We start from the raw sequence: 23006 nt of genomic DNA, 5'->3' as shown, positions 1-23006 counted from the left end.
CACTTTAGGATGTGTTTGGTAGGGGTGGGGGGTATATTTTATTTTTTCATATTTGGTTGGTCAATTTTTTTAAAATCCTATTTGAGTTGCAGCTCATTTGGTTTTCAATTCCAAAAATAAATAAATTTTCAGTGACAAGAAAATGAAAAATAATTTCTACAACTTTGAGGAAAATTGTTTACGTGCCCAATTGCAAAACCGAATTCTTGCCAATCTGCACTACTTCGATACTAGTTATGCTACATATAGAAAATTATTTTCGGTGAACTTTCTCATAAAAATAAGTTTTATATTACCCAGCACTAACAAACATAGTGATGCATTTGTCTTGTAGTCAGTGCATGGACGGCAGGTACATTAGTGGAACTGGGCCCCTATAAAGACCATTTTGATTAATTGACAAGTAAAAACTGATCCTAGAATTTTTGAATGCTAAAAAAATGGTAATTTACTGGGTTATACATAAACTTTTCTATATAAATAAAATATACTTGATCAAAATTATTGAATTTTGTCAAACCCAAACTCGAGTTATCAAGTGATTAGACACGTTGGTCAATTTCCAGTAGATCGAATGCTCATTGTGGAGAGGCAGAATTTGGCATCACGCCGTTCTCAGATCAATAAGAACGGGCACCAAGACAAGAAAGAAGGGTGCAGTCATGACAGATATTTTTGACAACCCTAGTGTTAGGCAACTTTCGCATACCTCAACTAGTTTCACAAAATTCATTTCACCTCCTACCAACAAGTACCAAATAATTCTATCCATCAAGGCTAAGACATACAGAAAGAAATTACATAGTGTTTTTTGTCTATACTGAGATTTAAAAACGAGGCTTTATGATTCTCGATTAACCACTAGGTTGAACGCCCTTGGGTACAGTGAAGCCACGACACTTCCCTACCCAAATCAATACTTCTCCTGTACTAGGAGCATCAGAATTATCTTAATTTTTGGGAAAAGGAGATCCAAAACTTGGAATTTGCAAATTCCAAGTTCTTGGAGGATATACAACTCTTAACTCAAAGGCAATCCACTTCCTAGGCATTAGAACTCTTAAAATACCTCCCACGAACTATTTTTTTTTTTTGCTAAGCAGTATCCATACACATGTCAAAACTCTCAACCACCATACATCTGAAAAAATGGTACAAAAGGTAAGTCACGGCACAACATTATATTTACAAACAGGCACGGAAGACCTTACACTTTAGAGTAATTTAGAACTCCACCAGAACATTTACAAATGAGAAAGGCGACAGGCCTTGTCAACAACAATACAAACCTTATCATTCTTTTCCGCACATGTACTTCTAAAGGTGCCAGAATAAGAATCTGCTGGATTGATTATACAATAACCTTTCACTCTGATGATATAGTTCATCTAAATGTATTTGGAAATATGAACCACAGTGCGGCAAATATGGTGTCCTTTTCAGAGAATTCATGATCTGCAGGAAGGTAGAGTGATGCCTCCACAACAAGCAGCAATTATCAAGTAAAGGAAGAGCACAATCAGGCATGTTAACAAACCCCTGTCATGAGAAAGTTACGAAGCTCAGATTTACGAAGATATAAGACCAAAAGGCTTCAAACTAAGAACTTTCTTGGACAAGAATGTTGCAAATCTTGATGTAATTAGAGTATTACACTAGTTGAACTAAAGGTGAATTACTTCCTCCATCAGTCATATTTCATAAAGGAACTCACACAAGGTTGATAGAAGTATCTAACAGGCACCACAGGTGCAACACCAACTAACCCAAGCTTAAGACGACTGAAACAAAGGCCAAGCTGTGGCCTATACAATGAGTCTGCTCTTTAACATGCTAATTTTGAGCCTTATTTAGCTCACCCAACATTAACCAGTTCGTACAGAACAAAATTGAAATTAATTGAATCAAGTCCTCAGCTATCAATGTTGTTCCGTCTTCAAGCTAAAGATTCATGACTAAGAGTATCATAGTGAATCCCAATTCAATAATCCATCCATGCAGAAAATTGGATGTATCATATTGTGGAGAAAATAGTTTTGGATCATATTTGGACATTGATTATGCAGAATCAATCTTTATGTGTTGGATTTGGATGAGATATCAATTTACATACAATTCAATTTATGAGTTGAATTGTTGGATACAATAACTAATATGCAATCCATTAACAGTTTCTTCTCTTTCCTTTCCTATCTCATTTTGTCTAGTAGTTTCCTTTTTCTCAGTTATGTCTGTCTTTAGCAAGCTCTACCTATGTGAACTTGCACACATTGTCGGTCTAAAGCACGAATGAAGGAGGAAGGTTGTGGTAGGTTGACTACAGACCTTAAACCTAGTCAATTTATAATGACTCCATAAAACATCGTATATGTAGGAACGTGCAAAACCTAGGAACATGTTATACTGCTACTGGAGTATGATGAAAAATGGATAAGGGATTATCATAATATTGTCTGGATATGAGGGGACAAGGAGCAATGGTTCCAGCATCATGGATGGATGTCGGCAAACTAGTCCACCACTTCGACTAGTTTGGGATTAAGACATAGTTTTTTCCATTGTTGTGCATCTGTTTATATCAAATGACTGGAAATGGGGGAACCTAAATAGCACTGACTTGCTACTGCCCGCTGCAATCGTGTTTTGATAATCACCACTCCAGCAGCTGGGGAAGCTTTCTTAACTCCAAAAACCCAATTAAAACACGTTCTTAAAGTAAAAAATAAATATGTAATACAAGAAAAAGTAAACTCAAACACAGACAGAAATTTTACGTACAAACGAATTGACTTTTTTCAATTAACTTAAAGATTTTAACCATAAATACTGTGTCAATCATGTTCAAGTTCAACCTATAAAGGTGCAGTTTCACGTTTCTAGTCAATCTTTCAAATTTATTTTTTGATTGTTGTTTCTCATCAAATTTAGTAACTACTTTTCTAATGGAGTACTAAATTTCAACATTTCCAATTCCTGAACAATAACATATTCATCCATATGTTTTCTGAAGAGTTTTTGGCTAAAATCATCCCTCAACTATTACTCAAATCTAATGTACATCCTTATATTATCCAAGTGAGCAAAAAACATCCCTATATTATCCAAAAAATAACATGAATCATCCTTCAGTATATTTTTGTTAAGAAACTTATAGAACCAATAAATTTTTTTATTTTTTTGGTCATGTCTTTACCACGACGAGAAAATCAAAGTTACCTAAAAAGAATAAAGATATGGATAGCAAATGAAGCTTCCATTCTTAGGATTTATATTTTGTGTGTTGTTAGTTTATATGTTTTTTGCATCATCAAGTAAATTGACTTGCAACAATAATAAGTTTTGAAATATTTATACAGTAGGTTCTGATGATAATATTAATATTATGTAAAAAAAATCATTTTAAAAATATTATGTCCAACTATTTAGAGATTTTCTTTAATAAAATATTTAGGGCGTATGTACTATATATACAATGCGATTCACATTCTATACAATGTATTGTACAAAAATGCTGAAAATTTAGTGAACTTACATAGGCATTTAGTTATGAAAATTTAAAAAAAAATTATTTTATTTGAAAATTTTGAAGTTGGAGTAGTATTTGGCCATATTTTTACAAAGAATATTTAGAATTTGAATATATTTTGTCTGAATATGATTTAAACCCTCAATTTCTAAAAGTTAAAAAAAATCACCTAACTTGATTAGCTTAACCATGTGTACATATATTCATTCAACTTAACACTTTTTTTGTTGGTGGGGTGAGTTTCTTAAAAAAAATAGACAAAAGAATGAATCTTGCAACTTTTTGGATAGTTCAAGGATGTTTTTTGTTCACTTGTATAACACAAGGATGTACTTTAGATTTAGGTTATACTTCAGGGATGATTTTAGCCAAATACTCTTTTCTGAATGATGAAAATATTTGTTCATAGCCAAAATCAAAACTAAAATAATGATTAACATATTGCTTTGCCAGCTATATTTAATTGTCTAGTTAAAAACTTTTCAAGCCTAAGAAAGGCAAAGTGTTCAGTTTGCACTGCGACTAGCTTTAGAGCTTAAGCACACCTTCAAATACGCCTTCAGCAACACTAATGCCACAGCATTATTAGCAGAGAAAGTTGGCCTTCATTACAGCAAGTATTGTTAGGGTATACATAATTTGAATTGACAGTGTTCTGAGCTTGAAACTTGTGAGTGTGAGTCACTTTTTTAGTTGATGTGGACTACGTCTATAATACTTTGTAAAAGATACTTACAGGAGCTTCGCGTTTTTCATCCAAAGAGCTCTCCTAAGGCGCTTCGACTGTTTCCTGAAGTGAAATGCATTGTCTTGCATTGTTCCTGTTTTGTCAACGAGTAGCTCAATCCGATCCCCTCTTTCAAGTATTTTCTCAATATTATCAACCATGATGGTGCGTATCTGGATGTACATTGAAGTAGTTTCTTGTACTTTTAGAATAGTTGCAATACATAAAGGAGTGGGGGATTTTGAAAAAAAGGATGCAACAGTAGCATATCACAATGTAAATGCACTATAAAAATCATCAGCCAAAAAGGTAAGAATTGAACACATGCAGCAAAATAATGCAATAGGACCAGAATCATAACTAGGTAACACAATAGGGTATAATATTTCTTTGCTTTTTCTACAGCAACTTACATTGTAAGATAAAACTGTTAATTTTTTTACTGCAGGAAGACATCAAATGGTCATAAATGGTATTCCCTCCATTTCATTTTACATGGTGGTGTTTGACTCAGTTTAGAGTTCAGAAAATAAAAAGAGACATGGCAAACATTACTACCTTTAGAGCTTGTCGTCTTAAACATGACATAACATTTCTATGGCTATAAGAGCATGCCACCAAAGTCAAAATGAGAAGTATAAAGTTAAAGAGTTTCCTACTGAGAAAAATTTATATTTCACAAAGGTGATTGATTGGCCCCGCATGAGATGTTAGGATCATTAATTGCTTCTCGAGTTCTATGAAGTGGAGATAAAAGCCAGACAGTATTTGAAGAGGCATTCAGCTATCAAAGGATAAGTAAGAGTCAAGGGAAAGGAGAAGTTATTTTAGCAGTGATTGAATATTGGAAAATCATCAAAAATGATTGAGAGTTCAACACTACAAATTATCTTAATTGAAACTTGATGCATAACTGTTCTGTAGGAGCTTATTTAGTTTCCAAGAATATAAAACTGTTGATAATTTAATAAACTGTGGATATCTTGGAGAGTTAATGCATGCATCCATAGACACAATACCTGAAGCATATAAGACAGATAAAACAAAAGACAAATAAAAGGAAAACAAATGAAGATGAAACAAAGAATCCTTAAGCTTCACGCGCTTTGGCGCAAGTAAACAGAAAAAATACTTGCCTCACCAACTTCTCCTCTGACACGATTTAGTGTATCTGCACTTGGATTACTTGAAAAGAATTCCATTTGCTGATGCAAGACCCTTGAGAATTCATCATTCATGGAATAGGCAGGAGCATAAGAAGCTACCTTACCATAGTTCTTCATGAACCTCATCTGAATATCCTCCAAGTATGAGAACGGAATCCTCCCTAGAACAGCATTCTCCGTTAGTGGCAGGAGTGAAGGATAACTCAAATGACTAACAGAATTTGCAGTCCTTAGCAACAGATATCCATAAAGTATCAACTCATAAGTTTTCCAATGCCAACAATGTTTCTTTCAGGAAGTGCTGAAAGATGCTCGTTAAAAAAAAGTGTGAAGAGATGAAACTAGGAAAGTCAGAAAGGCATCTGTGAAATTTGCAGGTGGAAATAGGACAATCAAGGGTGTATTTGGGCCAACCAGGAAATGAGAAGACACTACTTAGCTTCTATATGATCTTTGAAGACACAAAAATTGGTCCTTTCTGATAACAAAGAGCGCTAAACCAAAAACACAAACACACACATAAACATGGTTTAAGTTGAGGGAAACAGTGACCAAATGCTAAATCAGCATCTGCTCATGGAGCCATTCAGGATAAAGTTAGATACAGATCCAGAATTTAAAGTTCATGAATTAGATACTTAGTGGATTTCTTAAAATGACCTAATCTGAAAACAGGTTTAATTTGTTTCTAGCTCTATAATTCAGATTAACTTAACAGCTGGAGAAATAAATTGATTGACAAAAAAAGGAAACTTTACACAAAATCTACAACAGGGACGGAATTTATACTCACTTCCAAAGGTTTCGTTAGCCATACAAAGGAAGGTGATTCCATCTGATCGGAGTATATGGAAGATGTATCGATCCTGAGAGAAACAAAGCCTCGATTCCGTTTCATCTGGAAGCTTCTCCAATAGCCGCCGCGCCACCGCCCCGGTGTTCCCCGTCACGGCACTGAACTCCGCCAACACCGTTGTGCCTCTAGCCACAACCGCATACACTATCGCCATTTCTCTCTCACACAGATACGTATCGGAAAAGTGTAGAGATTCGAATTGTAGACTGGAAAGTCTACGGAGGTTTTGATAAGGACACACAAGATAGGACGGACATCAGCATTACCTGTCATATTATTTTCTAATAACTACACTTTACACCCTTGAGTTCTTGTTTCTCACACATGACCCCCTCTCACCCATCCTTTTACTACACCTTCGACTAAGAGAAAAAAGATTATTCAAATCCATTGTTTATGATAAATTATAATATTAATTAATCTTGATTAGTGAGCATGACTGTATATAAGCATATGTTAATTAATTTACAGAGAATTCTCTATGATTGCAAATGTTTCTTAATAAATATGGATATAGTGATCAACAAGGATTGTGGTGGAGTAATAAGTATTTCTTCATTTTTAATTACAGATCTCGAATTCGAGTCTTTGAGTACATAGTCACATTTATTAGAGAACGTTAAAGGCCTAAAGTTAGCAATAGCAGGAGAGTCCAAATACAAAGATAGATACCTAAAATGGATATCTAACACCATGAATAATCTCAAATTCATCCTATGGCTAGTTAAGCAAAGCATATACCAATAAAGAAATGTGGGTTTAAGCAAAAAAATAAAGAAAGAAATGTGGGTGAGTGAATTCGCTAGTGTTAAGAAGAAGCGTTAATACTCCTTTTAATTCATAGTATTTTCAAGACGGTTGATGGGTAAATATTTTTAGATATGCTTAGCCAAAACAATTACGTACTACTTACTCTGTCCATCTTTACTTGTTCATATTTGATTTAACATATTCTTTTAAAAATAATAAATATAAAGGTAAATTACTATATTACTAATATTCTTTATATAAGTCATCTAAATATTAGAAAATGAATAGTAGTAAATAATAATAAGAGCAAATAAATATATAAAATGATAAAGTATTTCTTAAATGTACATTTATTTTTAATAAAGTTGACAAGTAAAAGTAGATGACTGGTGTAATATATTGGTTTTCAATAAGAATAAAGCCTACGATCATGTAGTTGGCAATATTGAATCGTTGAATAGTAACCTATGATCAACTTTTTAAGTTTTTTACCTTACCTATTTCTGGTGGGAATTTATGAATGGCATTAAAGACACTTGAAGCAAACTTATTCAAATTGTTCAATATTGCATTAAAGATTAACCTTGAATTGTTTATGATATATATCTTGCAAATGAAACAAAAGAGGCATGTAATGTACTAACTTTACATCCAAAAGCAAATATTAGCAACAATAATACCAAACATTAATTAAGTTGCAACACTTGCACATATACAACCACTTTTTGCAAGATAATATTAAACATGATCATTAATTACACAATATTCTACAGCCAAACCTATATAAACATAAATAGACATATGTTTATCTATTTAATATTCATATATAATACCATCGATCTCATACATGTCAAAGATATATCTGAGACCTTTCTTCCAAACAACATAATTATGACATAAATAGACAGATGCAGGTGTACTTTAGAAAACTAATAAGTCTTGCATGCCATTTTCTCTAATATCATGAGAAGATTAGCTAGAACACACTAAAATACCATATACATACATACATACTTAAGGTATCCCAATGATGGGGAGAAAAGGGACATAGTAGCTAGTTGGTGCAATTCCCCATTCTTTTGGCACTGGTAGATCAATAGTCTTGGATGAACCAAACTCATCATGACATTTTCCATTATCATTCTTGTTGGATGAAGGGCATTTTGTGTAGAACTTTAAAGGGTTAGAGATAGTGTAGGAGTTATCATCTTCTTGAGACTTGACAATATTGGGGTCTGTTTCTTTTCTTGAAATAAAGAGCTGATTAGGACCTCCAAGGATCTTGGCATAGCATTTGTTAGTTGGAGTAAAAGGAAGTTTTGTTTCAAAAAAGCCATCTTCTTCTGTTGTAGCCATAGTCAATGTTTTCACATGACTACACTTCACTGAAACCTTTATTCCTGGTCAATTTTGAAAAGTATGGTCAAAATATAATACAATAATCAAGACTTAGCTTGCGTTTGATCATAAATTTAGTCGAAACTTGAAAAAAAAGAGTATTTGAAGTTAATATTTTGAAAAATAGTTTTTCAAGTGTGTTTGGACATGCACTTTTTATTTGGAAAAAATTTGAAAATTTGTGAGTGAAGGTGAAATTTCACCCAACATACCAGTTTTTGGAACTATTTTCTTGAAGACATATTTTCAAAAACTGACCAAATTTCATGAACAAACAATATTTTCAAATTTATGGACAGGGAGAGCTTAGTTTCAATTTTCCTAAAATTATATGATAGCATGCAATATCCTTTAAGCCTCTCACATTAATGTTTGGTATGATGAAAAACATAAAAAAAAAAATATATGTAATATAAAATTACTTTTTGGTGTTATATTACTTACATTAAAGTGAGGAATATGACTTTTGTCACTTACATATAGAAAACATTTTTTAAACAAATAGTATAGCAACTCCTACCATGCATCACTTGTTTCACTCAACACTTAAACGTTGTTTCCAAAATCTAACACTACGAAATATTAACATATATACAATTATTCAACGTTTAACATATGTCATCTAACTACTTTTCTACGGAAAAAAAGAAAAGTATTGATCAAAAAAGAAAATTTACCTGAGAGATCGATACGTTGACTGCAGTCTTGGCAAGTAACAGAACCCTTCAAGACATAGCAAGAAGAAAACTGAAGTGTGGCAAGAACAAAAGTGATGAAGAGTGCAAATCCCAGCTGATATGATGCCATTTGATTAAGCTTGTGTTAGGCAGCTATAGCATAAAGTATAGAGTGTAGTGAAAATAATTCTAAGTGGTGGATGTTGCAAAAAAGCATTGTAGTATAAATAAAGGAGCAAGTAGTTCATGAAAAACAATAAATGAAAGGGTCCACAAGGCCTGTTATGGTAGTTGGAAACACTGAATTAACAAATGCAGGCTCTTAAATTCTCTTTAGAGTTTGCTGACTTACAGCTTCTTATATATAATAAAATATATAATATGTCACCAACTTTTTCACAAAATTTAAAGAGGATGAGTGTTTTCACAATTCGTTCAAGAGTCAGTGTAACATAATTTAAAGATGATGTGACCAAATTTGAGTTGTGATGATCAATTGCGCACCAACCCTCTGTGTTTTTTTCCGTAGGCGTTTGGCCATGCAATATTATATCATGATATGGTATTGTGAGATGAAATCAGCGATTGAATAGGCGATTTTACGTTGAGTTCATCTCATAATTCCATATCATGAGATGTGAGTCCATATTCTCCAAAAATCATGATATGGAATTATATGAGTATTTCATATCATGATTTGAGATATTTAAATACAAAATTTGATTCACAAGTTTATATTTTATTAAAACAACCCCACATTTATATCTACTAACCATTTATTTCATATGTAAATAAAATTTATAATCACATAATTACTTTTTAAAATTTATTATTCTCACCGACATAAAATTTATTATTGACCAACAAATGACTCAAAGTAACAATGTTGGTTTGTCTTCTTGGTCACATGATCGAGAAATGCAAGTTCAACGTGAGAAAATTGTTTGTACAATGTGGGAGGACTATATTATAGTACACTATAATTTATGTTCAATTTTTTTTTATTATTAAATTAAAGTTAGATGAAACGATTACTTAAGTGGAAAACAAATAGCTTTGTAATAATTTATCATGCGATTTTATAAAAAAAAATTATTTGATAAGATTGAATAAACAATTGAAGTTATTTTAATAGTTTTACAACTTACGGGATTTTGTGTTTATGAGAAAATATACAACACAAAAATTGCATATCGCATGTCCAAACAAAACTTCAATTTCATCTCATGATTCCATATCATGATACCATATCATGATTCCATATCACATGGCCAAACGGGCCCTTAGACTAAAAGACATTTTGTTACGTTGCTAGTGTTGAACAATATAAATCATGTTAATTATTTCATGCTACAGAAACTTAATTAGTCGTTTAAAAGAGAACGTCTATCTATTTCTTTTCTTTTTTCGATAATTTTTTAATTCTAACACATGTCATGTTGGGACAAAATAATATGAAAAAGGACTCCCTACTTTAGCAGCTTAATCAAATTATTAACGGCGATTTGAAGGACAGTTCGCGGCGCTTTTCGAGTCCGATATCGGTTCGGATATTTCCAACCAAAAGTACCACTTAGATTTCCCAAATCTAACATATATTACCAGGAAAAAAAGAAGTTGGAAAATAAAGAGAAGATGCCCAAAATGGATGAGAAATTTTTATTGTGAAGGACCACAAGCTAGAGGCTCATGGATATACACCTGCTTTATATTGTGGAAATTCACTTTTGAATCTGAGAGTGAAGAATGTAAAGATCACCTTGCCCCCATTAACAAGACTACATGCTGCAAATATGGATTAACCAAAGATTTAGTATATCGACAATCTATTAAATTTTTCAATAAATTGAACACATGATACAGTGTTCCTACTAGACACTTTTGTTCCAACATAGGGAAAAACTTGTGTGTGTGTTGTTGGATTGTGTAGCTGAAACTAGTAGATACGTTCGTTTTTGGATAAGATTGAAACATGTGGTTGATGATAGCTGCAGGTATCGAAACTCCCAACCAGAAGGGTGGTTGATCTGACACCTTGAATTAATGTAGGAGGAGAGTAAGAATTACTAACTTTTATTTCACCTCCGCAGATACGTACAATGAAACCTTGAAGAACCATATTTAAAATACCATTTACTCTTATTTCTATACAAGGACGTTTATCTGAATTTTGAACTGCCTCTCATCTCACCTCATGAATACCTTTGTAAGAAGATTAATTTTACAAGGTAGCTGTGCGAGGCAACGTATTTTACACAAGGCGGGGGGGTAGGCATTTTACAAGACATTCAGGGTCAGAAAACGTAAAAATACCTTTAGCCACATGCTGACAACCCAAAACTATAATACCCTAACATCAAACTAGCTAACTTTATGGTCATTTCTTTTTTCAATTATATTCCATTTCCTACTAACTCATGTCCAACGTTTAGAGCAGTCAAACTAGTTCTTACACCCTCTAAAGCATTTTTTTTTTTAAAAAAAAAAACACTAAAATCGCATTAATCAAGGAATGCGAACTGATAAATCATTTATGACCCAGCTTTATTTATGCACCTAGAAATACTTTTAAAGTTCACAAAGAAAAAATGACCTACAAAAATTTGATAACAATTTCGCGAGAATCTTCGACTTTAGGCTGGTCTTTCCTCCAATGGATCGAGAAGACGGGGGGGAAATAGCTCAACCCACTCAAGATGTTCTCTTTCTTTTTTCTTTTGGGGAAGGGAGGGAAGAGGGTCATTGAAGAGTGAATTTGAAAGGTAATTACAGTGAGCTTCTTAACTTTATCAGATAAACGTAGAAGCATACCGGGTAAACAAACCACAAAGAGAGGTTTTGAAAATTGAAGGCTTACATAATTTCCCTTCACCGTTGGGGGCATAACATGCTGCCAGGAATGCAGGAAATCCAGGCGTTCAACCAACCCCAAAGTGTGCGCCCTTCACACACACACCTTGAGGCAAGTTAATGCACCTTTCATCAGCACGCCCCAAGGAGCACCTTATACTCGCCTTTCAATATACTGCTTTTAACATCTTTCAAATTAGATATATTCTCCATATGCAAAGATAACTGAATCATTTTCATGAAGAACCAAAAACTGATCGGAGACTCCAATGCTGAAGTACGTCACATAGTTAGGATTGAAGGAGGAGCAAGGTTATATTATATAGTTAGGACTGATGGAGTAGCAAGTTTACGTCACATAGTTAGGACTAAAGAGAAGCAAGTTTGTTGAGCTCCCTAGTTTCTCTATCCCCAAGATCTTACACTTATCCTGAGCTTTTTCACTACTAAACCCACAGACTTTGTCTTCTAATATGGTTACTATGGAGTTCTTATCTCTTCAAATATCAAAATTGTCACCCTTGTCCAGAAACTTTTATTAGACTAGACTACGCAGTCATGTACATGGACTAATATATAATAATGCTGGACATTGCTACATGGACTATTATATTTGTAACAAATTTGATGTGCTGCTTTTCTTTTTAATATATCCGAAATATTTGTTGAAGCACACCGCCTTGACTAACCAACCAAAGGTGATTCTACAACAAGTACATATTGCATCTTCCGAAAATCTAACCTTTTACGTATCCAACATAAATTTCTCCACCACATTGGATTTGACAAGTAGTTGCTAAATTTGAATTTGACCAGTAGAATCATAGCGTGAGAAGCACAGCACAAGAATACTTGCCATTACAAAAGTTTGAGATGGAATAAGATGGGGAATATAGGAGGAAGTTGGAGGGACAATAGCACTTCACAGAAAGCAGATGTTGAAGATCTGGTATATTTCTGGCAATGGACTGCTAGTAATAGTGCAAATCAGAAATTATAGTACCCAGAGGATGTCTATACAGTGGAAGAGAGAAGAACTATACCAGTGATTATTTTTTCTCCTACAAATCTTGATATGTCAAAGGAACTTCCTCTCCATTTCAACCAAAATTTAGTAACGACTCGAGTGCAAATACCAAGAAACAAAGCACACTTAGATACAGTCTCTCCACTCTCTCCCCTGTTGATTTCTAGTGTAGAAAGTAGAAACAATGCCTCAGCTATAATACTGTTCATTCTCCTTGTCACATTCATAGGCCTTCCAATATTACAAGTTCCACTCAACAGGGTTCACCAAATAAGGTGATTTTAAGATTATTAATGAGACCAGCACTTTTAACTGTAGAGCATTTGAGAAATATGCACACACCCAGCGGTGAAGGAAAGATTTTTGCCGGAGGGGTGTAAAGAATATTTAAAAAAACGCCTAAAGCTAAAAAGATTAGAAACTGTGGTTAGCAGGAATTGAACCCGTTTAACACAGAGCTGAGCTTTTTTCGAATAAAAGAACCTCCTTGCTTCTACCTAGATGTGCCCATGCACACACCTTAAAGTGATAGCTACCAAAGAGAAAAAACATATTAGGTAACAGCCTTTTTATGCGACAGAAACAGCCAACAGGCTTTTCGCGCTCACAATAGCTCAAACAAGAAGAACTTTTTATTTAATGCTGGCACTTTGCTTTTAGTTAGAAGGAGAAACAGAGGCTGCTGACTGCAAATGCCATCCCTGCTTTTCTTTTCTTTCCTATTCAATCTATCTAATATAATTTGCTTTGATTAGCCCCATCTTAACTTTGGGCCCTTACATATTAGAGGACAGGCACCAAGCACCCTCCTAATTTAGACCTATAAGCCTGGAAATTGCAATTGGAAAGCTTTCACTTCCAGCTGACAAAGACAATCTTCTTGGATTTGCTACCGGTATTGCTAATGCCAATGACCGGGATGATAATTAAATAATGTGTCTCTCCATAAGGCATGCTCATTTAATTGACAACAGGCCAAGTTGGTGATGAAAGATGACAATGTAACTTATTACTGCGGATACTTTCTAATCATAGCTTATCAGTCAGCCCTGATACTGATACAAATTCAAGAAGAAACCTAACAATTATCTCAAATTTACTAGAAAAGTCAGGTAAGAAAACCTGTCTTCTGCAAAATAGCATCTCGGACTTGCCTCAAATCCCTCCCTTTCAACTTCCTCCCAGCTCCCTCAACCACAGAGGAGGCCAAAATTGGTGTTTTTCTCGACGCAACAATTTCATGCGGTGGTAACATCTTACCACCGTCCACATCATCATCAACATCGTCGAAATGCCTGCCTCTTCGGCGCGCTGCTGCTGACATTACAGGAACATTCACCGGTGCGGACTGGAGATATTTAACCCGATCCACTGGCGGCCGTTTAGGAATTGTAGGAATCAAACGAGCCGACGACGTGGAGGAAGACGAGGAGGATGAAGAAACGGAGAGCAAAGCCTGCGCGTGGGACTCAGACTCCGGCAACGCGGCTAGGATACCGAAATGTTTGTGGTGGGAGAGATGGTTAGGGGACCGATGATAATTAGCGTTCGGGCTTGTTGAAGTTGAAGGAGTGGAGTGATGAATTGCATCGGAGGATGCGTCAAAAATGTCGTGCTCGCTGAGCTCAACTTCGGCGGCGGAAGTCGAAGCATAGGTGGATATAGAGGGTTGGGATTGTGAGTGAGCGGTGGAGAAAATGCCGAGGAGACGATCGGACGACGGCAATTTTCGCTGGTACCGGGAATTATTGGGTCCGCCGCCGCCTGAATCCATGGGGAAATTGCGGAGGCGAAATAGGGTTAAAGGGAAACACGGCTACGGAAGTAGTGGAGCTGCTTTTTGTGTTGTCGAAAAAAACTCCTTCGCACTAATTACGTGACCATTTACATGCATCCTGAAATATTCTTAATAATAGTAAAAGTATAGTATATATTCCCTCTTTATTACTCCTAATCTAACATTAATATGATTCATAAATACTAGAGTATATAATATAAAATATGTATTATCATATTGCTCCATCTTTGACTTTCTATATCCTTTTAGAAATATTTAAAAATTAGAAGGATGATTTACTATAATTTAAAAAAATAGAAGTTATTTAAATATTAAAAATTAATAATATTTAATAACAAAAATAAAATTAAATACAAATTAATAAATCATTTTTTGAATTCCTAAATTGAACCAGTAAAATTAGACAACTTAGCTTTTAGGTGGGATATTTCTTCTTACCTTTCTTAATATATAATATATCATATCGATTTTACCATATTTTTTTGTTATTTTTTGAATCTCTGTTTTAGATGTAATATATAGTATACTTTTTTTGGTCAAAAAGATAAAAAATAACTTGACTAAAACTCCATTCTTTTCAATCAAATAAAAAGTTCTACCCAAAATAATGAAATTCCATGCATATAAATTATAATATAGATTTTATTTCGTCTTTAGCTGCATTGACTTCTACAAATATTGAATATATCTCTTACTATACTCACAAAATATGAACAAAAGTTATTGAATTCATGTGAGCCCTTAATAAAATTTCTAAAATCGCTCATATTTAGACATCATTAATGCGAAGTATAAAATTACAAAGACGTTATATTATCACATTGATAGAAGATATTTTATTTTAACGTGAAATTTTCTGATGTAAGTTGGAATTGATGATCCTAATCGAATATAGGATATAAAAAAGTGAAGGTATAATTGCAAATACTAAGCTACAGATGAATACAAATTTTATTTGAGTATGAAATCGAGTATTCCTCATTTCATCTTATTGCTGGGAAATGTAAAAGAAATGTGGTACATTTACCTCATGAACATTACTACTCTCTTGCTACTACCTTTACATGATCATCTAAATCTGGAATTCAGAATTACATTTCCGATTTCTCTTTATTTTCATACTTGAAAAAGAGAGAAAAAGAGTAGCTTTAAACTTTTTTTACGAGGAAACGAAAAAGAAATTAAAAAATCAAACACCCCTTTGTCTTTGTGCAGGAGCGGAGCTAGAGCTTCGGTTTCAGGTTCGTCCAAATGCTTTGGTCCAAACACTGTATTTATCTTAAAATATTCATTAAATATGTAACTAAGTAACTCAGAAGGACTAGAAACCTGAACTAGTATGTTTTTAAATATTGATTTCGCCTTTGCTTTTATGATATCTGTTCTTTAATTTCTAGATTGTTTTCAGCAAGATTCAACAACCTCTCTTTTATCATCATCATCATTTGTTAAATCTTCACTTGATTCATCTTCTTCAACGTCCTCTGAATCATCATCATCATATTCTTCATCTTCATCGAAAAATTCGTCATCTGACTGAACAATATGTAGCTTCAATCGTCCATCTTCTCTACATGCATGCAAGAATTCCCATTCAGGAATTTTCACCTCCTTGAGAATAAACCTACCATTTTCTCTAAAAGATTCAAAACAAACACAGGGCTTTCCATTTCTACCAATGCAAGAAATTGGAGGAGGCAATAATGCCCCTTTATTTGTTCTTGATCTAATTTTCGTATATTCATGACTTATAATCCCCTGATTATGAATGTTCGTTGATCTAATTTCTTCGTGTTCTTGATCATTCCCAATACTCAATGCATTCATAATATCTTCAACGTCATCACAGCTTTCAAATCCAAGGCTTTCTGTACATATTGAAAGACAATCTGAATTTCTTGAAGAAAAGCTATCACTATGCTTGTAATGTTTCTTCTGGCTGCTTGGTGGATAAATAGGGTCTCTGTTTTTCTCTTCAATCCCAGATTGGTGAATTGCTTCGAAAGAAAATGACGAATTATTATAAGAAGAACATGATGATGATGATGACGAGGAGGTGGTAGACAATGGAGGGAGATTATTAGAAGAAAACGATGAAACAGAATGTAATTCATCAAAAATCTCCGTGAAGGATGAATCTTTATTAGGTTTCATGGATTTAATCTGATTCCATGAAGAAGTGGAATCAAGAATTGTTGAATTTTCTGGGAATGGTTTGTCAAAGAAGTGTTTTAGGCCTCCACAGGTAACCATATTATTATTATTATCAACTCTTAGACAGAGTTGTTGTTAATTGGGCTAATAACTGAGAAGCAACAAAAAGAGTTAACTTCAGGTTGGTTTTTCTAATAGTGAAATATAGGCGATTCTTGTGGTGAGGAAGGGAAGATAAGGTGTCAATGACTTGGTTTATTTAATTTATATCCAATTTAAATCTTTAATTATCTTACTAAAATTAGACTTTTTAAAACCGTCCCAATTATTTCGATGATAAGTGAGTTACGTTGGAGCTGAGTTGGAGATATACATACACAACACAGGATGAGAATGGGATTGTTGATAAAGTCAAGAGAAATGTGATGTTTATTAATAGTTCCTGTTTTACAGGAGTACCTCTCAATTTAGAAATGAAATAAATTTTGGTGGTCTCCATTGTATATTTAAAACTGTAAAATTATTGAAACAAAGGAGTACATTAATATCACATGTGGAATCATTTTACTTGTCAATTTAGGCAAGACAAAAGCAATTGTCATTTCTTTATTGTTGGTTAAGGAACTGCACCAGAAAAAAATCAGTTTGTTATGCGAAGACAGACAAACAGGCTTTTTAAAAGGCTAAGTGGCCTTTTGTAATTTTTGCATTAATAAATCAATATGCTTGATTTGGAATAAAGTATTTTTGACGTGATTTCCAGATGTAGACAATTATCCATTCCATTGAATTATGAATAAAATAACATTATCTCGCTTCAATTTGTTTGATTGATTTTGATTCCGACACTAAAAAAGATTTTTGAATGTGATTTTAAATTAAAAATTTGTAGAAATCAAGTGCTTATAGCTTAGAAGCATTTTTTTCAATTTACCTAAACACTAAAAAAATGTTTAAAAGTTATTTTACTCACTTAAAATACGAAAGGGTTAAAAATGATTAAAATGCTCTCATTTTATAGTTTGGTCTAAAATGTCAGTGCCATCAATAGTTCAAGAGTATTTTTAGACCAAACTATTAACTAAGTGCATTTTTTTGGTTCAACTTTGCACAATTCAAGGACCTTTTTTTAATCCTTTTCCTGCTTAAAATAAACCAATTCAACCCCGATTTTTTAATCTTACGATTTTAAACATGTCACGTAGAAAGGTAGAATCAAAAATTTATTGAAAAAATGAATTAAAATAAAAGTAAGACAAATAAATTAGAACGGTCTAGTATCATATTTCAGATTAACTTCTCTTTACTAATAGTGGTCAAGAAAATTACACCGTGAATTTATTTTTAGAAATATCTATTTCTTTTAATGTGTTAACGTATATTTTATAAAGAAATTACTCTCTCTGGTCCTCGTGTAACCGAACACCAAATTCTTGGAGTAACAACATCTCTTGCTGCTTTTTTTTTCCTCCTTTATTCTTCTCTCTGTTACGGTCTTTTCCCTACGCCTGTACCATATTCCCTATAACGTTTATCTAAATTATGAAATATATTACTAGTATTTTGTTCTTGCTTATAGAATATAAAATAAACATTTGAAGACAGCAGTACTAGTATTGTTGATACTTTTCCCCCTGACACAAGTCTCCCAATTAGTTTTTTAATAGATTTATTCAGCCAGTTGTTTAATCACAAACCACTGAAGAGTGAAGAGGGAAGATCCATTATCATTTAAAAAGGTCTCTCTTTGTCTTACTCTCTCGATTACAATTTACACACATATTCACTTTCCATACTGCTTCCTATTTTTATTTTTTATTTTTGTAAAATAAATGGAGTGACCAGGGCTGGGTAGAGGGTCAAGCCACTAAAGCAAGAGCTTTAAGGAGGAAAGTGAGATTTTTGACCTATAGTTAAAAGGATGAGGTCTCCTAGCTATAATAGATTTATAGTTTAATTATTTTATTTCTTTTAAATTAGGAAAAAAATAAAATTGAATTTAGGCCACTAATTTTATTGAGTACGACTTGTTTGATAGGTTGTTGAGAAATGGGTGAGGAGATGAAGCGAGCAGCTCAAACTGGGGATATTGATGCCTTCTACAAAATCATTGAAGATAACCCATCAATTCTTAAACAGATTGATGCGTTAGAATTTGTAGAAACCCCTTTGCACACAGCTGCATCTTTTGGGCAGACTGATTTTGCCATTGAAATGCTGAGCTTAATGCCTTCTTTCGGAAGGAAGCTGGACCCCAGGGGATATAGCCCTCTGCATCTAGCACTGAGTAATGAACAGGAAGACACTGTGAAGCTGCTCATAAGATATGATCCTAAACTCATTCAAGTCAGAAGCAGGGAGAGGATAACGCCGCTGCATTATGTAGCTGCTCAAACTGACAATGTGGATCTTCTCAGCGAGTTTCTCCTAGCTTGCCCCACCGCCATCAAGGAAGTGACCATTCGAGGAGAAACAGCTGTGCATCTCGCTGTGTCAAGAAACAAGTTTCCGGCTTTTAAAGTTCTAATGGGTTGGCTCTACCGGACTGGCAACAAAAAAATATTGGACTGGAAAGATAACGAGGGATCCACAGTGTTGCACATTGCTGCAGAAACAGGTCAAGTTGAGGTATGTTTCTTCAAGTCATCGATCAGTATATAGTATATTTTATGACATTAATATTCATTTTTGCTTACTAGATGATTTGAGTTTATTAATACCATACTGGTTTTATGATAATTATCTGCAGGTTGTAAAGATTTTAGCAAAGGAACTAGTGCGTCTTAATATTAGGAATCGGTATGATATGACAGCTCTTGCTATTGTTGAGGAGCGAATAACATATTCACAGAATCATTCAGCTTTCAGTGTTGATTCGAACCAAGAATATGTGAATATTCAGAAAATATTGCATAAAGTTGGTGCCATGAAGACATCAGACCTTCCTAAGAACTTTAAAATGGCGGATCTTCTTCAAGAAATTCCACGTTTCATTGACCTCGCCAACGTAATCCGATCACAAGCAGCAGTAATTGTGGATTCGCGTAAAGGATTAACAGAGGATGTGCGAAATGCATACCTGGTAGTTACTATTCTACTTGTAACAGCTAGTTTTCAAGCTGTTCTCAGTCCTCCAGGTGGCGGTTGGGAAAGGAAAGACGACGACACTAATAACAATAATACGTCTCTGGTTATGCCTGCCAACACAACCAATTCCTCAATCCAGAGACATTCATTTCCAATCAGAAGGGGCCCAAAAAAAGGTCTTTTTTACCCATTTTTAATAATGAATTCGATTACTTTTGCTCTTGCTATCGCTCTCACTTTTACGCTGCTGCCCTTCCATGTTGAAACCACTGCATTGTTGCTATGGTCACTTCTGTTTCTCATGGTCACCTATTCAATGTCTGTTATGCTCATATCACCAAATGACAACGACCAGTGGATTATCGCGGCTGCATGTTCATTTGCTGCACTATTCGGAGTTCATGGATTTTTTATTTTTTCCAAGCTTACACAAGTTGCAGGATCAAGGTGGATACCAATACCCTGTGTTACCAATTTTATTCGCCGGACACGTACTAGAGATCTTAAAAGATATCATATGGAAAGGAAAGTGCGTCTAAGCAAATACAAGAGTACTTGATTTCAGATCAGCACCAACAATTACTCTTTTGTGTCTCAAAAATAATACCTACAGTTTTCTCTTCAGTTTAAAGTATGTTTCGTGTCTCTTTGTTTTCTTCATGTTTGATTTGCTACAATGCTTGAATATTTTAACACTTCTATTCTGATCATATCACTTCATTTATATTGAGGTACATTTAATATCATATAACATCAAAATATCAAATTCTTCAAAAAGCTAGATTCGATTCGAGAACTTCATATCATAATTTCACATTTTTCAAAAATTGACTCACAAGTTTATATTTTATTAAAAAAAAAATCATTATATCTACCAACCATTTATTTCATACGTAACCATTAATCTCACAAACATAAATATTATTTAATTTGTTTACGCAAAGCTATCTCATTTACGACACATGTCTCTCTAGTTGTTCTCTATAAAAATATTATTATTGTTGGTAGATATTATTCATGATCAAATGGATCCTTAGATTGAAACAGAGAGCATCTCTTAATCAATAAACATCTTCATCTTATTTTATGATTTAAACTATGATAAATTAGTATAGTTTGATATAAACACCAGGTGCGGATAACATTTTTACAAAGTGAAACATAATAACCATTCATTACACGAACATCATTCAAACACAATAGGTTCCTGATTGAACTCTACACCTGACCACCATTCTCAAGAACAGAACAATTTTCCAACTGCTTCAACTTAAACAAGAACATACACATAATTTGAGATATAAATAACTAGTAAAGATCAGATTCCTTGTGAGTATGAATCACACAATCTGAGGTTGGGTAAGAAACACATGTGAGCACATAGCCCTCCTCCATTTGATTATCATCCAGAAAAGATCCATCGGATTGATCAACAGATCCTGATACAATCTTCCCAGCACATGTTGAGCATGCACCTGCCCTGCAAGAATAAGGGAGTTCGACTCCAGCATTTTCAGCTGCATCGAGTATGTAAGTATCTGAAGATGCCTCGAATTCATGCTCAACATCCTCTGGACAAACCAACTTGACCTTGTAAACTGCTGATGCTCTAAAGCCAGAGTTAGCTTTCAATCCAAAGCCCTTAGAAATGCTCCTTACAGAACCCAGAGACGCTGGGCTCTTGATGAAGACGCTCTTTCTTAGGGTCTGAGGAGCAGTTTTTACCATACAGGTCGTAGGAAGTCCGATAGTAGACATGTTTACCTGATTAAAAAAAAGGAACTGTTTAACTACTCATAACACCTAGTGTTCAAAGAATACCTCTGCAAAACAACGGTGTATAAATCGAAGTATTCAACTATTGAATCCAAATGAAACTTGAATTTTTATCTTCACTGATTAATGTTGCATATCAGGTAAAACTAAGTTATTGGCAGGGTTTACATTTCTGATTTGTCTAACAAAATGGTTGTAATCAATTGAACATTCAATAATGTATGCCCTGTGCATAAAAAAAAAATGTTTGGAGTGACCTACTACACACTTCTAAAAAAAATTACAGCAAAAAATACTACTAAAACCAGAAAGCGAAAGAGCTATCTTCCATCTGCATGTCATCCGGGTAAACAAGAAGAAAGGCATCAAATTGAATTTAGAATTAAAGAATAACGAAAAGTTCCAAGCACCCAAAAAATTCAGCTAACACTAAAGATCCAACCTTTAATCCTACACCATTAATTTCACCAAGAAATGAAAAGGGAAAATTGACAATTTCAACAGCCAACACCAAAACAAGACAAACCCAATATTCAGAACTCATCTACAAAGCATAACACGAAATATTCACATGAAACACACAAGTCCAGAATCCTAACCAAAAAGTTCAATTCTTTTTTTTTATAAAGAAGGAAGAATTCTTACTGTTGGAGAAGGAAGGCGGAGTAATCGAGGTGGAGCAGAGAAGCACAAGAAGAGCAAGCAAAGCAATGTGTTGGCACTCTCAAAATGTCACCTTCAACAAATATATAGAGAGAGAGAGAGTTATGTTTTGGGGATTTTGCCGAGTTAAGATACAGCCCATGGGTTTCTCTTTCCCGTATTCGAATTACAATGGGCCTATTTCTCCTTGCTACTCGTTTTGTACTCTTCTCAAAGTACCTAATTCTTTTGATTCCATTCTCCACCAAATCCAGAAAGGCTCATTGGACCTAAGTAAGACTAAAAAAAGTCCATTTGGTTCGACTTAGCTGTGCACCTCAATTAATTATTACTCCGTTGATAACCTAGATGTCAACTTAGAGAATGAAACACTCTTAAGGACTCGAACGACAACACAAGCTTCATCGATCTTAAACTTAACTTTAATTTCTGATAGCTCTTAGAGTTGTGATGCTTCATGACTATTGCAGTTCGATTCCTTGAAATATTATATCATTTTTTTCACATTTCTTTGGTTTAATAATAAGTTGACTTCGTCTAAAGGGGACTCC

At 34.1% G+C, this 23006-nt stretch overlaps 6 protein-coding genes across 6 annotated transcripts; 1 reads left to right on the top strand and 5 right to left on the bottom strand.

The window, feature by feature from the left end:
* Positions 1–1133: 1133 nt before the first annotated feature.
* LOC125872064 (vesicle-associated membrane protein 714) lies at positions 1134–6547 on the bottom strand. Its single transcript, XM_049552738.1, has 4 exons — positions 6213–6547; positions 5390–5580; positions 4263–4426; positions 1134–1539 (listed from the first exon to the last, which is right to left on the bottom strand). The coding sequence occupies exons 1-4, from the start codon at positions 6427–6429 to the stop codon at positions 1449–1451; spliced, it is 663 nt and encodes a 220-aa protein (XP_049408695.1). The 5' UTR covers positions 6430–6547; the 3' UTR covers positions 1134–1448.
* Positions 6548–7809: 1262 nt separating this feature from the next.
* On the bottom strand, positions 7810–9308 carry LOC125874856 (uncharacterized). Its single transcript, XM_049555892.1, has 2 exons — positions 9101–9308; positions 7810–8425 (listed from the first exon to the last, which is right to left on the bottom strand). Exons 1-2 carry the CDS (start codon positions 9228–9230, stop codon positions 8040–8042), a joined length of 516 nt encoding a protein of 171 aa, XP_049411849.1. The 5' UTR covers positions 9231–9308; the 3' UTR covers positions 7810–8039.
* Positions 9309–13971: 4663 nt separating this feature from the next.
* On the bottom strand, positions 13972–14861 carry LOC125875109 (uncharacterized). The gene has a single exon (XM_049556190.1). It carries the CDS (start codon positions 14749–14751, stop codon positions 14086–14088), a length of 666 nt encoding a protein of 221 aa, XP_049412147.1. The 5' UTR covers positions 14752–14861; the 3' UTR covers positions 13972–14085.
* A 921-nt stretch (positions 14862–15782) lies between these two features.
* On the bottom strand, positions 15783–17142 carry LOC125873384 (protein FAF-like, chloroplastic). The gene has a single exon (XM_049554318.1). The coding sequence runs from the start codon at positions 17026–17028 to the stop codon at positions 16180–16182; it is 849 nt and encodes a 282-aa protein (XP_049410275.1). The 5' UTR covers positions 17029–17142; the 3' UTR covers positions 15783–16179.
* Positions 17143–18982: 1840 nt separating this feature from the next.
* LOC125874346 (ankyrin repeat-containing protein BDA1-like) lies at positions 18983–20653 on the top strand. Its single transcript, XM_049555221.1, has 2 exons — positions 18983–19557; positions 19679–20653. Exons 1-2 carry the CDS (start codon positions 18991–18993, stop codon positions 20573–20575), a joined length of 1464 nt encoding a protein of 487 aa, XP_049411178.1. The 5' UTR covers positions 18983–18990; the 3' UTR covers positions 20576–20653.
* Positions 20654–21149: 496 nt separating this feature from the next.
* On the bottom strand, positions 21150–22588 carry LOC125873134 (ferredoxin, root R-B2-like). The gene is made up of 2 exons (XM_049554011.1): positions 22438–22588; positions 21150–21780 (listed from the first exon to the last, which is right to left on the bottom strand). Exon 2 carries the CDS (start codon positions 21772–21774, stop codon positions 21325–21327), a length of 450 nt encoding a protein of 149 aa, XP_049409968.1. The 5' UTR covers positions 21775–21780; positions 22438–22588; the 3' UTR covers positions 21150–21324.
* Positions 22589–23006: the final 418 nt, after the last annotated feature.

Source organism: Solanum stenotomum, chromosome 8 (assembly GCF_019186545.1).
Source record: "Solanum stenotomum isolate F172 chromosome 8, ASM1918654v1, whole genome shotgun sequence".
Classification (NCBI taxonomy): domain Eukaryota; kingdom Viridiplantae; phylum Streptophyta; class Magnoliopsida; order Solanales; family Solanaceae; genus Solanum; species Solanum stenotomum.
Note: the sequence above shows the minus strand (reverse complement) of the source record. Positions and strands in the feature narration are given on the sequence as shown.

Bases quoted from the DNA above. Each gene is read 5' to 3' on its own strand.
- LOC125872064 (XM_049552738.1), bottom strand. From the start codon at position 6,429: ATGGCGATAGTGTATGCGGTTGTGGCTAGAGGCACAACGGTGTTGGCG. The intron at 5,581-6,212 runs GTGAGTATAAAT...ATGCTGTTCTAG, and splicing joins GGCTAACGAAACCTTTGGAA to GGAGGATTCCGTTCTCATAC. The intron at 1,540-4,262 runs GTAAGTATCTTT...TTCTCATGACAG, and splicing joins ATGAAAAACGCGAAGCTCCT to GGGTTTGTTAACATGCCTGA.
- LOC125874856 (XM_049555892.1), bottom strand. From the start codon at position 9,230: ATGGCATCATATCAGCTGGGATTTGCACTCTTCATCACTTTTGTTCTT. The intron at 8,426-9,100 runs GTAAATTTTCTT...AAAATTGACCAG, and splicing joins TCAACGTATCGATCTCTCAG to GAATAAAGGTTTCAGTGAAG.
- LOC125875109 (XM_049556190.1), bottom strand. From the start codon at position 14,751: ATGGATTCAGGCGGCGGCGGACCCAATAATTCCCGGTACCAGCGAAAA.
- LOC125873384 (XM_049554318.1), bottom strand. From the start codon at position 17,028: ATGGTTACCTGTGGAGGCCTAAAACACTTCTTTGACAAACCATTCCCA.
- LOC125874346 (XM_049555221.1), top strand. From the start codon at position 18,991: ATGAAGCGAGCAGCTCAAACTGGGGATATTGATGCCTTCTACAAAATC. The intron at 19,558-19,678 runs GTATGTTTCTTC...AATTATCTGCAG, and splicing joins CAGAAACAGGTCAAGTTGAG to GTTGTAAAGATTTTAGCAAA.
- LOC125873134 (XM_049554011.1), bottom strand. From the start codon at position 21,774: ATGTCTACTATCGGACTTCCTACGACCTGTATGGTAAAAACTGCTCCT.